Source organism: Apodemus sylvaticus, chromosome 4 (assembly GCF_947179515.1).
Source record: "Apodemus sylvaticus chromosome 4, mApoSyl1.1, whole genome shotgun sequence".
NCBI classification, from domain to species: Eukaryota; Metazoa; Chordata; class Mammalia; order Rodentia; family Muridae; genus Apodemus; species Apodemus sylvaticus.
In genome coordinates this window covers 115,637,958-115,652,911 of record NC_067475.1, presented here as the reverse complement: position 1 = coordinate 115,652,911, position 14,954 = coordinate 115,637,958, and the positions used below count along the sequence as shown (strand labels likewise).

At 43.1% G+C, this 14,954-nt stretch overlaps 1 protein-coding gene across 3 annotated transcripts in view; it reads left to right on the top strand.

The window, feature by feature from the left end:
* The window catches only part of LOC127683357 (uncharacterized), a 58,972-nt gene extending 57,347 nt beyond the window's left edge, over positions 1 to 1,625 (top strand). For all 3 annotated transcript variants that reach the window (XR_007977526.1, XR_007977525.1, XM_052180534.1), the window contains one exon: positions 31 to 1,625. Coding sequence is in view for 1 of the 3 variants with exons in the window: in XM_052180534.1 (XP_052036494.1) it covers positions 31 to 162 (132 nt within the window). In the remaining 2 variants the exon portion in view is untranslated. The remainder of the gene's footprint in view (positions 1 to 30) is intronic.
* The last annotated feature ends 13,329 nt before the right edge of the window (positions 1,626 to 14,954 follow it).

Sequence of the window (14,954 nt, the reverse complement as noted above, 5' to 3'; positions counted from 1 at the left end):
AATGTTACATACCATTGTCTCTTCCCTTAGGAGAGAATCCAGCTGGCCTTGTCAATCACCTGCCCAGGAGTCCAGCCCTCCAGAAAAACTGGTCCATCTGAAGACAAGCTAAGGAGACTAGCGGAGTCTACTACACTGCTCGGAGTCTGTCTGCTTTTCTGAGTTACTCAGAAAAGTGTAGCTTTTCTATTTCTTTTGGATCCTGATCAAAACCTGAGCATGCTTTCCCTGCACTCGGGGCTTTCTCGTTCATTTTCTAAGCTCCCCACATCTTCCTCAATGTTGCTGTGTGTCTGCCACACAGCGGCTTGTCAACCTCCATCACTGCATCTGCCGGCTTTCCTGGGCTGTAAGTCCCAAACCAGCCTTCTCTCATCCTTTCTATCTTCCTCTTCCTGGTAGCTGCGGAAATTTACATCTTGCCTACCCTATTCTTATTTTTTTTCCAAGCTCATAAAACTGTCCCAAGAGTCCTCGGTTTCTAAATTCTTTTTATCAATGAAACTAAGAGCCCTGCAGAAGGAACCCCAGTTCTTCTGGTAACAGTGTGGTCTAGTGACACCAAGGCAAAAGGGCTCTGTGTCCCCCTCTGCACCATGAATGGTCCCCTACGTCTACTGCTCTTCCACACTTTGCAGGATTTTTCCTCCACAGCACTGCCCATGAAATCTGGAGCTATTTTGCACTTTGAGACTGGTTGGGATGGTCCAAGTGATGATGTAAAATTAGGGAAATTTGTAGAATTGTATAATTTATACTGGCCTTGTCACCATATAACAAAATTGTGAGTCCTTGAAGAGTTTATTAAACCATCATGTCATATGTCTCATCAACGGTAAGAATTTAGATGAGCTCCGATTTCTCAAATAGGAATCAATAATTTTCTAAAACACCCTTCAGTGTTTTTGAGTTGCTTCTCTGAAAGTGATGTCTAGTGAAGCATCTCAAATTAGACAGATTCACAAATATGTTTTACTGAAAGAAATTAGAACCTCAAGATGTTCTCTGAAGCAATCGCATTAACTCATCCTTTTCGTTGCTTCATGGTCAGAGATTTTTCTGGTAATAAGGTTTCTGTTGTGCTACTTCTGTGTGGCTTGCTCCTCTACCAGGCCTTTCTTTGCTGTCTAAATAGAAAAATGTGTGCATAGCCTGGTGCAACAGAATAGTGGTTAGGACCACGTGGAAGCCCTAGGGGTCTGTCTTCATGGCAGAAGGACATCTAACAACACGTCTAAGAGGAGAGAATCCTGAGCTGAAGGATTTGGAGGAGAGAAAGAATTGAATCTGAAATAATGCCAAGAATTATAAAAGCCATGTTGATGTTAACTACTGATGGCCACTGAAATTCATTCATTCACCCACTGGAGTTTGATTAGTGTCACTTACGTGTTCTGTGAACCAGGCAGCAATCTGCGTGTTGGGAATAGAGCAGTGAAGACAGATAAATCCCTCATCTAACATGGAAGTTCGCATTCTTCTATGTGGAGATGCAAACAATGCGTTAACATGTATCATGTCAGCTGGTAATAAGAGCCCAAAGTTAGAATGACAGTGACAAACTGAGAAGGAGGAAAAATGCACATGCACACATACACACACACACACACATACACACACACACACAAATACACATATACTTTCACATACATACATACCACACACTCAGACACAAAAACACACACCTAAGCATACATATACCACACATACACATACACACATACCTATGTATACACATACACACACATGCATATATACACATACACATATGTACACACACACAAAGATACATAGACACATATACAAACAGACACACATACATATACATACACACATATACACATACACACAAAGACACACACATACACACATACAGATGTACACATACACACACATATACACATACATAGACACAGACGCACACAGACACACATACAAACACATACACATACACGCATATACACACATATGTATACACATATACACACAGACACACATATACACATATACACATACACACATATACACACATACATACACACATACACACACAGACACACATACAAACACATACACATACACGCATATACACACATATGTATACACATATACACACAGACACACATATACACATATACACATACACACATATACACACATACATACACACATACACACACAGACACACATATACACAGACACACATACATATACCTACACATACACATGCAAGCACACATACACATATACACGCATACACATACACACATGGATGTACACACACATGTATATGGATAGAGTATAAATATGAAGTCTGGGAATGAAATTTTGAGACCATTAACTTCTTTAGAACAATGAAAACATTTACAGCTGTTTGGGGCCACAGCTCTGATCTGTGCATCTCAGCTTGGGCAATCACCCTGCTGTGTATTTCTACACCATTAGCCATGGCACCTGGGAGAAGTAGCATGCAGACTGTGACCCTGGAGGTCACCTTGCCCTTCACTATTTGGGGCGGATGACGTCAGTAGGCAAGGCTGGCATGAGTCAGTGGTGTGTTCCTGCCTTTGTCAGCTCCTGCTATTGTTTTTCTCCTCACACTTTAGTTAATCATTTGTTTGAGTTAAACTCACCCACTCACACGTTTTATTAAGTCTCTCCCCACAGTTTCATCTATGCCAACTCCACTGGGGAAAGGAAGGTGGAGTGTATGTATCTATTAGCACTCTGAGGCCTGTGTTCTTTATATCCATCCTACACTTAAGAAGCCAACACCTTGGAGTGAGGGACCATAATGACTGAACACTGTTTGGAAGACAGATCCAAAGTTATCTCCAGGCCCAGGGGCAGAATTTATCTTTCTGCATGCAAGGAAATGCAACTATAACAGCTTGGTTCTGTGAATGTGTTATGGAATGGGAAGGTTCCATACTGAGTTGTTAATTTGAATCCACACCTTAGGATAACAGCAGGGAGGATAGCCAGGATTGCAGGAGAAATGAAAAAAAGGTACAGACCAGGGATCACCAGGATTTCAAAGACTCTGGTTGCTTGCAAGTTTCTTTGTAGCCCAATGCTTCTGAGTTGAAAAGTCACTTCCAAGATGCATGTATGTGAAGGGAGGGCCTTAAGAGAACCCTACTCCCTGTTTGGGGTGAGTGCAAACAGGAGAAGACCCTTAGCAATGCTTTCTTTTTCTTTGATTTCCCCCAAAGTGTCTTTCATAGCTTTGCAGCAAACGCAAGCAAGGCAAGCCTTCCAGATCTTGCCTGGCTCCCTCTGCATGGAGAGCCTTTCTTCTACCTGGCCCTTCGGAGGACTTTGCCCTCAAACACCAAGAAAGGCCTGATCTCACTGTTGTCCACAGCCCACTTCTGACCAGACGCCAAGTGAAATTTCAGCCCAGACTAGAGTCTTTCAAAGCCAGGCCGAGCCAAAGCTGGGCCCAGCTTGCAGGAACTACTAATGACTTGCTGGTAGCCACCCAAGTCTGAGAAGCCTACAAACACTTGAAATAGGGCCTTGGAATTGGAAAAGAAGTTTCTTCTCTTCGTTCATCACATCACCATCTGGAGAGCTTTTATAATCCTTCTTGCACTATGATTATATTTTTTTATGCCATAGAGTCTGCTAATTAATTGTAATTATCAAGAACAGGAAATTTCAGTATGACCAGATCATGTTTATCCAGAATAGCAAAGTTGGGGAACTGTTCTTTATGAGAAATACTTGGAACTGTAGGATTTTAAAAAGCTGGGTAGAGCTTCAGAAATGAGTGAGTTCAGATGATTTCTATCGTACTTTAGGAGACAGGAGTAAGCGGCCTACATTTCAGGACTGTCTAAGTATTTGAGTGAGAGAGCAATGGCTTCCATCTTCCGAGTCTGGTGATGGCCATGTGTCCCCCAACCTGATGACTAGGGGCACCCAAAAAGGTCACTTTCTGCTTCTGGGTGGAATCATCAAACTTAGGATGGAATTTAGTCAAGTGTCTCATTACATCACTTTGTCTCTGTTAAACTCCAAGTCTTTTTGGACATAGTGTTCTATGTGACATGAAGCAATAAATTCTCAAGAAGAAAAGCTAACCCAAACAACTAGCTGGTGTTTCAGAGAGAGAGAGAGAGAGAGAGAGAGAGAGAGAGAGAGAGAGAGAGAGAGAGAGAGAAAATAGAAATATGAGTGACTTAAACTTTAGAATTGAATTAAGTGGCTGTTCTTGCCTCCTGTGACACCCACAATCATGTCTAGACGACATTGCTCCATGCTGGGATCAGGGTGTAAACTCTCTGGACATTGGTGGCATCGCTGTCATATGACTTACAGTGCTTTGGCCTCACTTCTAGAGTTAAGGAAAACTTTTTGTAACTAGTTCGTAAATGGGTCTTTTAAATAGTTCTTATTTATCATTTCATGTATTAAAAACGTTGTGTGTGAAATCTCAATGTGTAGGACAGACAAGGGCAACATCTTATGTTTCCCGTGACCATCTTTCTCTTACCACGAACAAGAAATGGAAAATCTAGTCAGTCTTAAAACAGCATCAGCATACAACTCATTCCTATGCAAATACTGCCTGGCTTGCTGACATCAGCCTGGAGTATCAGTGGCTCTGCATATAGGCATAGATTTATACCATCCACAGTGTCTCACCTGGACCTTATGAGACATGTGCTATGCTATGTGTGTGTACCTGTGTCTGTGTGGTGTATGTGCATATGTGCACTGGACTCTGCATGCATGTATGGAGACCATAGGTCAGCGTCGGGAGTCTTCCTCTGTTTTTCTCTATTTATCGATTGATTGATTGATTGATTGATTGATGGGTTGGTTGCGACAGGGTCTCTTAGTGAGCTTGGGGCTTACTAATTCAGCGAAACTGACTAACCAATAAGCCTCCAGGGGTTCCATGTCTTTATGTTCCCCAACACTGGGCTGCAAACATGTACCACCATGCCTGTCTTTTTCGCATAGTTTCTGCATAATACACACACACACACACACACACACACACACACCATGTCAATAGCTTTGTACTGTCTATTGGTTGAACTTCACATTACAGGCACCATACCCTCCTCCTTGAACTTTCACTTTACTGGCCTTGAGGTCATAGTTCTTCTGGGATCTCTGTCTCTTTGCTTGTGATTTTCTACCTTTTCATATGTCCCATTATAGACAGGGACTTTCCAGCAAGGTCCCATGTCTGTGCCTTAATATTCTATCCCCAGAATAGAACCTGGCACAAATTCAGCATCCAGCACATATTTTTTTGTGTGTGTGTGAATGAATAGGAAAAAATGTAAACTGATCGGTGAATGTGATTTGCATTGAACTGAAAATCAAATTTGCTCTGATTATCAGTAGGCGATACACTCCAAGTTTCAGTCATTTCGGCACCACATGTAGAAGGACATGGCATGAGTCACAGACATCAAGTCCTGCTTTGGAGAACCATCAGAAGCAGGCAGTGCTGCGAGAATATGCAATAACCACAAAACGAGGTTGCTTAAAAGAAGTAAACTGAGGCACGAGTGTGCTTCCTGGATTCCTTGCCTGCTCGTCTGACTCATCCAATGTAGTCTGTTCATATTTCTGAGATTTTTTGGTATGTGTTCCTTTGGACTTATAAGTGCTGACGATCAAATGCCCAAATGATCCCTGCCACCTACACAGGAAGGACAAAAAAATTATCAAAGCCTTACAGTCTTACCAAAGGATCTAGTCTGTGACTTTTAAGATCTCCTGCTCTCTCTCAGGATTCTCTCTTCCTCTGGGGAGCCTCTTACACTCAGTAGCAATTGTTATTCTGTTCTGGGAGAACACCAAGAGCTATGCTGTGAGGCAGTCACCATCCTTGGAGCAACTGTTCTTGCTGGCACACAACACAATACGCTAGCTGGATCTGGGGAGTCAGGTACCGGTATTCAGAGAGAGCTCTGTTTTTCACTTCTCATGAGCCCTTTGTTGTACAGACCATTGTTTGTTATTATACTTCCAGGGCCGTTCTGCCTCCAGGCGCCTCCAGAAAACACTTAGAATTCTCTGTCCTGGATTATTCTTGCCCTGTACTTCCAAGTTAATCAGAGTATTTTTTTTTCAGTTTAACTTCCATTGTCTCCTAAAGTCTGCCCACTCACTACTCTACAGGAGACTTTAGCATTCATAACTTAGCAGAATCAAGTTCTGCGAGGAGGTTGCTAAAATGCAGGTAGATTTTTGAGCTCGTCTTGAAGAAGCTATGCATTTTAAATCTGGCTGCTTCTGATGCAGGCACTTCCCTGACTATACTGAGAAACATTTAGATTGTAACCACCAATAGTCGTTCTGCATTCATTCATTCATTCATTCAGCCACACACACACACACACACACACACACACACACACACACACACACACACACCTTTCTTTAACATCAAAGCTTTAATAACAAGGGTTGTATTTGACAGGAACAATTGATTCGTGGGTTATGTTTACTGTCATTACTTATGAACTATTGTTTTCTAAGCCTCCTTAAGGATAAAAACAGGCTCGTGTCTACCCTATACAGGTCTAGGAAGCAGCTTGGAGTGAAAGGCTTATTTGGCTTATCACTGGGTAATGTAGAAATGTGAAAAAAAAATTTCCCTTACACTCAGACAAGGAAAGGAAATGCTTCTTTGTGCCTTTGTTCAAAGATGCTTTCTACAAGTTGGACTGAACTGTTGGTAGCACATTGCTGCCACATATAAACAGGGGGAAAGCTGAACCAGGTCCAGATAATGGCCACATGTGGTTGAAGGATGCTAAGTTCACCTCTGCTTAGAGCCGGAGGTCTGAGCAGGTTGTAGCTCGAGGACTCTAGCAACAGTGTGTCTTATCTCCAACGCCATCAGTTCTCTTCAGTCCTGTAACTCACAGTCTTGTCAATTAGACTGAAATGCAACTGTTAGACTGGGCCCTGTATACGGCTTCATCCTAGTAAATCTAAGAATTTGTGTACACATGGAAGCCCGTTCTCAAGATCACTAAAAGTTCTCCGGGAAGCATGGTTCATTGTTGCTGACCTTCCTCCATGACAGTTGGATACCCAGGGGTGTGCTGCATGGCTCCAACGCTGCTGCTGCCAGCAGGTCCTTCAGTTACCTTTGCCACCTGGCCTGCCTAGCCCTGTGGATACCGGAAAAGCTAGAGGCCTTGCAGCTGAGATTGATCCTACGTTTGTGTCGTGTGATTTGTGCCTATTTAGCCATTCATTTTTGTTCTTTCGTAGGCAGGTGCTGTGGCCTCTTTTCGGCTATGGTTGGTGGTTCTTCTTTCCTGTCTGGCCACCACCTTTCTTTCTTCTCTTCTGCTTCAAACAACAATGCTCTGTGGTAGGAGGAGTCGGCTATTTCGATGAAGACATAATGACATAATCCTGAGCACATGAAATTTGACATAAGATAGGTGTGGATTGTCAACCCGGCTCTCCTCGACACTGGCTCTTTGAACTTGGCTGATAGTTTTCTGTTTTTCTCTCTATGAAAAGAGCATTATGTAATAATAGGCAACCAAACTGACTCACAGATGATGCTTCTCACTGGCTTTCTTTTCCTTCCTTGCAGTCTTTTCACTCTGAGGAAGCAGCCACAGCCACAGCTTTCCTGCCATAGGAATTATCAGTCGGTGTTGGAGATGTTTGCTCTCTATATCCTGTCTTCCTTCTCCTGTCCTTCCTCTGTGGTCCATGCTCTCTTGCCTTTAAAAATTATGGTAGGCAGATGTTTAGTGAGTAAGATAGGCAAGAAGTTCTCCCAGCACTGATGCAAAGGGCTTCCATGGGCCTACAAGCTTAGGTAGCAACATCCTCACAGTGTGAGCTGCAAACCACATAAAACCTCAATTCTGGGAAAACTAGGCAGGCCAACCCCATTGAATAACCCAGAGCCTGGAAGGGTTCCTTGGAAGAATTGGTTCTAGTTTCTAATAGCTAGCTACATCCCCTTCTGTTAGCAACATTGCAGGTCAGGGCCAGTTCTGGCTTTAATCCCATTGGTTGAATCCTTCCTTGTCAGGCAGTTTATGCATGATGTAATAGACCTAACTATCAGAACAGCCTTGGCTGTAAGACTATCGCCCACTGAGACTCAGCTGAAGGATCTCTGAAGGTCGACAGCTAGCAGAGGTCCTAGCTGAAATTTGAATCAAGTTCTGACTGGACACAAATATGGACTTGCATGGGTAGGTTCTCCTGTCTCTGAGAAATCAAGGAATCCCAAGGTCCAACCAGGTGTCAGATCAGCCTGCAGGGTCTGTAGGATTGAAGACCATTGGAATTGTCTGGGCCACCATTGCCCTATGGAGTCTCATACAGGGTGAAGAGAAGGCAGTTATAACCATGACACCATAAAACTGCAATGTCTGATCATGATCCTTTGCCTGCCTGTTACTGTTCCAGTGTTGATTGATAAATTACATTTTCAAAGATTACATCAGTAATTCATGCTTTATTACTCTTGAATTAGTATAATGCCTCAAATCATCTTGTTGTAATTTGGCATAATTATCTGTAATTAAAAATAAATTCCTGTAGGGTGAGAATATTAATTCCAATTCTAATCTCTTTATTTCAGTGTGGCTTTGAACAAACCAAGGCTCAACTCTTATGCAACAGAGCTGAGCACAGCCTATGGCGGGAGCTTCCCTTACTCCAGAGTGTCTGTGCTTTGTACTCTTTTGCTGAGCTCCAGCCCTCATCCAACATTTTTGACCTACTTAGTGTTCTTACAGGTACTAGCTTGCATTGTTGTTGTTGTGGTTGTTGTTGTGTTAGATTAATTCACTTCAAGATTCCGAGGAAAGCTGTGGAAGGTATTCAAGGGTAAACTTCACTCAGGCACATATGTCTAGCCTGTGAGCTTCTGGCTTTTCTCCTCCCACAGAATGACCCTCACCTGCCATCAGCATTAGCACTACTGGAAACATGTTACATCTCTGAGGCTGAGAGGGTCAGGAATCTCCTTTTAACCGGGCTTTCTGTGTTTCTGATGGCTGGGAGTTTTAACCACCCTGGTGGAATGAAGAATCCTGCTCCGGCAGATACTCTTGAATATGCTGGAAGCTCTCTCAGCACTCAGACGACAGAAAGGGGAACAGATCCTTGCAACTCTGAACTTGTTGCCTTCCCTGGGTGTTAGCTTCTGTGGGAGCAGGGTGGAGACTGATGGCACTATCACCTTCCAGGTGCCAGGGTGGAGACCCAGCTGGGGACGCCCCCAGGGAAACACTCCCAGGTGTGTGAAAGCATTAAAGCAGATTCAGGAGGTGACAGAAGAGGCTGGCTTCTCTCACAGGGAGCATACCTACGGTGAGCTGGCAGTGCTGCCCACTTGTCTCAGCCTGGGGGACCTTTGCAGGCCACCACTGCAGAGATAGAGTATGGAGACAGATAAGGCAATTTGCTGCTCAAGGTGTCTAGCAATACACTTACAAGGTTGCTTTCTAAACGGTTCCATGAAAGAAATGTTATTTCTCAGCCAGATAAATGTATTTGGAGCTGATATTTTAGTTATGTCCCCTGCTGAAGCTTTATTATGTGAGGAAGACATTACTAAGATTCCAAAAGAAGTTCTCACCTTAGCCCAATTCCCTCTCGAGTAAATGTTCCCATGCACATGTTTACTGCCATAATTAATCACCACACGGCCTTCTTTTAGTTGGTGTACTTTGTTGGTACACAGATACATATATACATGTATTATTCATTCATCAAGCTTTTGAAGCAATGCACAGAAATCTGACCTGTAAAGAGCAGGGCACCATGTATTCCTTTCTCAGCCATACAGTGAAAATATGGGTCCTTCCATCTTCTTTGTATAAAGAGGAATGTGTGACTGCATGAGACAAGTTCAGGGAAGTAAACTCCCATGACTCACTTTCTCTGTGAGGAAGGCTCTGCTCTGCTCTCCACCTGCTGGTGGTTAAGGTTTGTTAGGGTCAGGGAAAATGAATGATTCCATTCTGAATGTTAACAGTAGAATTACCTGCCTATTTTCTGGGTAAAACACCTGGGAGCTGTTTGCTGATGGATCTGCTCTATGCCCAGCTTCTCTATTCATCAGATATTTCGAGTTCCTTCTCTCTGATCTCTTTATCTCTTCATGGGTTTACTGCTCCAATGCTGAGGGCTGCTGCTATTTCATATCCGTATAAAAAGTTCAACTTTCTTGCATTTTTCCTTTCTCAGTTGTGATTCATCCCCTTGTTCTCAGAACAGGGTAGGGCAGAACAATTTCTGTTTCTTCTAAAAGTACAGGTTGGTCTTTAAGTTTCACCCATTTTCTAGTTCCACTAACTCCAACTGTAGACTTCCTCTATTAACAGCTGCATGGCTCAACCAGGCTTCTAATAAGACAGCAGCACAGGTACTTGAGTATCTGATTAAGTTCTGCTTCCACTACCTGATCCCTCCACTTCCCAAGGCAACTAATTCCTTAGACTTGGGGCAGGCACTGGGCAGGAATCCAGTATCTACTGAGCTTGTAGCCTATGAGATACTGACAGAAAAACCATACCCCATTCAGGTCAGGAAATGGTTAACTAGGATAGCTAAAATTTATCTTTGAGGGAATTGAAGTGTAGTTGATGGCTGGTGCCAACTAGCTCTGTAAGCATAACCCGCGAAGAAAGTCCAGGACACTGCTGCAACCTGATGGCAGCCAAGACTTTTTAAGGGAGAAACATCATGAGGGCAGGGGTGGGGATTGGGAGCTGGGGGGTTGTGGGGCAGTACTGAGTCTTGCATGGCCACTTCAAAAGGAACAGTGTGACACAGTTCCCACCCCTCGAGCAGACCCCATGATAATTAGAAGCAGCATGAGTCTGAGAGGCAAGGGTGTGTCTAATGTTCTTAGCAAAATGGTAAATGCTATGACCTTCAGGACAGCCTTTAAGGCTGTGGGAAAGAACTCTGAAAATATGAGTTCAAGAAATTGTGATTTCTCAACTATGCGAAGTATAAGGATGCAATATTAATAGTATGAGGGGCTTCATGGACCTAAAAGAACAAAGGAAGCTGCACTAATGATCCTTTTTGTCAGAAAGATGCACAGGCAGGTAGATTTCTGAGTTCAAAGTCAGCCTGGGACAGAGCAAGTTTAGGTCTAGGTGTAGAGGGAATGGTAATCTCAGGACAGGTTCCCACCCAGCTAAACTTATTGTTTGTGCTTACGAAGGCAGGCAGATCTCTGAGCTCATTTGCTACATTAAAAAAAATTCTACTTACTGTCTCTAAGAATCAAGGGGCTAATGTCATAAAAAGCTGATTCCTGGGATAATCAGAAGGGAACCTGGGGTAATGATTGAATTGACATGTAAATAAAAGACTGGGCTTTGGTCTGAGCTATAGAGCTATCCACACAGTTGTCTGGAGAGCCAGCTCAAGCAAAACCCAGAGATGTCAGTTTGTACCAACATTTAACATGGAGTTGTTTCTTTGCTGCTCCCAAACACATCTTCCTCCAAGCCGAGGCTGGTCTTTGGCAGGAGTTGGGGAGAGGTGTGGTGTTTGGTGGCTAGATTAGCCTTGATGCCTTTCATCCATCTCCAGTACTTTCAGGATTTTCTTTTCCTCTTGCTGCTAACAAAGCTCACCAAGGCCTCTCTCTTGGAGCACTTTCATTGGTCTGTGCCAACAATTGTGTCCATGGCTCCCCAAAGTGCTTGCCATGGCTTTCCTTGACATAAGCCACACACCTGTCTATTCTTTACCAAATAGCTGTGTGTACAGCTGTGTCATGGTTAATTGCATGCAGGAAGCTCTGGCCTCCAGATCCATATAGCTGATGTGACAGAAGGAAGGCAGCAATGTGGTCAGAACTGAGAAGCATTCCGTTCCCTCCCCAATCCCAAGCCTCCACAAATCTGTTGTAAGACAAACAAAAAAGTTTATTTCTAATTCATGGAAAGGACATTACCTGACTCCCAGAGGTCGCACTCATGGGTCAAAGCTAAGGACAGGCCAGCCAACTAACTCCTCATTGTTGCCAACAGCCTTAGCTCTAGTTGCTCCTTGGACAGTCTTTGTCAGTCATGCTGCTGTCTGACTTTTGGTGTCATTTAGTTTTAGACTCATTGGTAGAGAAAGCATGAAGGAGCTGTATATGGAAGATCAGAATTTATTTATAAAGCCAGTGCTGGAGAGGAGATTCAGAAAAAAAAAAAAGATGCTAAGGACAGTACCCAGCAGTGTAGGCACATTTGATTAAGAAAAGACCATTGCTAAAAATAAAAAAAGAAAAGAAAAGAGAGAGAAGCCATTGTTGGTCTCCTCAGAGCCAAAGTCAGAAGGAAAGAGTAATGAGCAGAAATATGGTCATGTTAGGTATTAAAGATTCAAAGTAGCTAATGACAAGATGCACGAACAACACAGCAGCTTTAGAAATGTAAAACTTCAGCTGTTGGCACCATCCTTAGTATTTCAGAGAGCTAAGAAAGAGGGGTTTTAAGGGGTTAAACTGCAAATAAGAGAGAAAATTGGCAAATTCAAATGGGAAGCACTGTAACTGACAAATCTGAAAAAGAAGATGGGGGGTTATTGACTGTCTGGGACAAGACAGGTTTTCCCACTGGGGAGAGAATGTTTGCTTCTGAGCTTTGTGAACTCTGAATTTTGTCTAAATTTAGTGTGTTCTTTCAGAATGGATGGAATCTGAAAAAAATATAGACTTACCAATAGTAGCAGTAAACATGCCCCTATAGTAAATGTTTGTTGTAAATACCTATGCCACTGTTTTTTCTTTCCAATTTTTTAGGAATAGCTCTTATGAAATTACTACTTCAAGTCTATGTAAAGAAACTAAATTCACAGAAAATTGTGTGTGGCCCTTACTAAATATTGTTTGCAAGGGTGGATATGATCACTGAGAACATGCTTCTGTCTGTAAACCCCATGTGCCTGAACCCTCTACTCTTGCAGAGACCTCAAGATAGATTCTGTCTATATCCTGCATCCCAACCTTCTTAGGATTCTCACTAAGTGCATCCATTTCCATTTCTCAAGCTGGAAATATTTGTTTTTGACTGAATACTTAGACACTGAGCAACCCTTGAAGGAAACCAGGGAAAATATTTCAGATCCTCGAATTTAAAATACCATATCTTCTTTCTCCTATTGTCTTCAGTTCTATGTCTCCTAGTGACTTGAGTTCCACAAGGATTTGTGGTATTTTTGCCTCCTTAGGTTAATTTGTATTGGGAGTGCCAAAATGTCCAAACTCTCTTAATTCACTGGAGGTTACCATCTTGTGTCTAGTCCCCAACCTGTCGTCTCAGTCTCTTCTAGCTAGTCAGCATCCTCTTCCATAATCAGACTTCTTTCCTTATAGCACCTCCTATAACTCAGAACTGTGTAGTTTCTTTTTTTTATAGTTTACCACAGATCCATTATGTTTATTTGAAGGGAAAGCTTTCATGTGTACTGCAGCTGGCTCCTTCTTTTAAACTCCTACTTACTACCCACTCTACCCACCTGGACTTCTAAATATTAGTCAACTGTGTGGAAGGAAAATGATAAAATATTCTGGGCTGGACCAATTGTATGACTCTTTGCAAATAAGAACTAATTGTCTAAAAGAGAAATTAAACTCTGAGGGTAGTGAGAGATTAGTAGTAACACTGGATCAATGACCTTTAGAGCTGCAAAGACATTGGCAAGACTTTAACTTTCCAGATGTGGCTTGGGGGAAGGAAACTAATTTTCTCCGGATCATTTAATTAGCTAATGAAGGTCTCCTTCATTCCTAGACAAGACCCCACATGTAACGCTTTCTCTTTCGGTTTTTGGTTTCTACTACAATAATGTAGACACACCTATAGTCATTTCTATGTGCAATGTAGTAACATGTATGTTACACTTATCTGGATGCTCCAAGACAGAATCTCAGGGGTTAGACCAGGGAACCCAAGACCAGACCTTGGCTTTCATTATTTTTCCTCTATAAGGCACTGCACTTTCAAAGACTGACCCCAGGTTTCATAACAACTAGAAAAGAGACCTGGTGGATCTCCCACATCTTCATAGCAGAAATAAGGCTCCACCTTGAAAGGGAAGTGTGCAGGTACCAGGCTACTGCCCTCAGTTCCAGGCCTGTGTCTTTGAGAAGAGCTCAGCAAACCTAGAAACTGCTTTTGTTTGTGAGTTGAGGTGAAGGAGGAGACTGGCTTGAAGCAGTACCTGGTGCATTCTCTGGGGAGCTGTGAGTCAGGCTTGCAGCATGGCCAGTTGGAGTCCTTGATGCACTTGGAAATGATTCAAGGACACAGCTAAGATCTCAGAATGCCAGACAGGAGCAAATCACAATCCCTGGCAGAGAGTGGGACCTGTATTGGTGGCAGGAGGTCATCTTGACTTGTATAGCAGCAGAGTCACCGCTATCAGCAAAAGAGAAGGAGGCAGGATTCATTTCCCTGGAATCAGTCCCTGTGTGAGGACACTGACAGCCATGGTGGTAGGAGCCAGTGGTCCAGGATATCCGATAAGGCTCTACAAAGTTCACTAATGGGTTGGGTGAACTGGTGAGTGGCTACCCATCTGTCTGATACATAAAGTGGCAGATCTAGGTAGATAAGGTAGGTGGCAAATAAGGTAGAGCCCTCCCTCACCTACAGTCTTACTTGAAATAAAAAAAATGAATGCTAGAGCTGCCTCTAGCCCCTCCACAGGAAGCATCCATTTCTGAGTTCAGCTCAGGTGTTCCTTCCTTCATCTTGATGCCCCTGGGGAGTGAAATATTGGCCAAGTTCATGCACATGGAGACTAGGGTTCTCCTAGTCTCCCAAGGTTAGGCAGAGCTCATAACAGTGCTGATTTTATGTCTCTTCCAAGCCTGCTGTTTGGCAGGAAAATACAAATGGAGAAGCAGGATGTCACTTGGATCTTTCAGGCACCAAAGATTTGGAAGGGTACTTCTGCATCTGCCCTCCTGCAACATA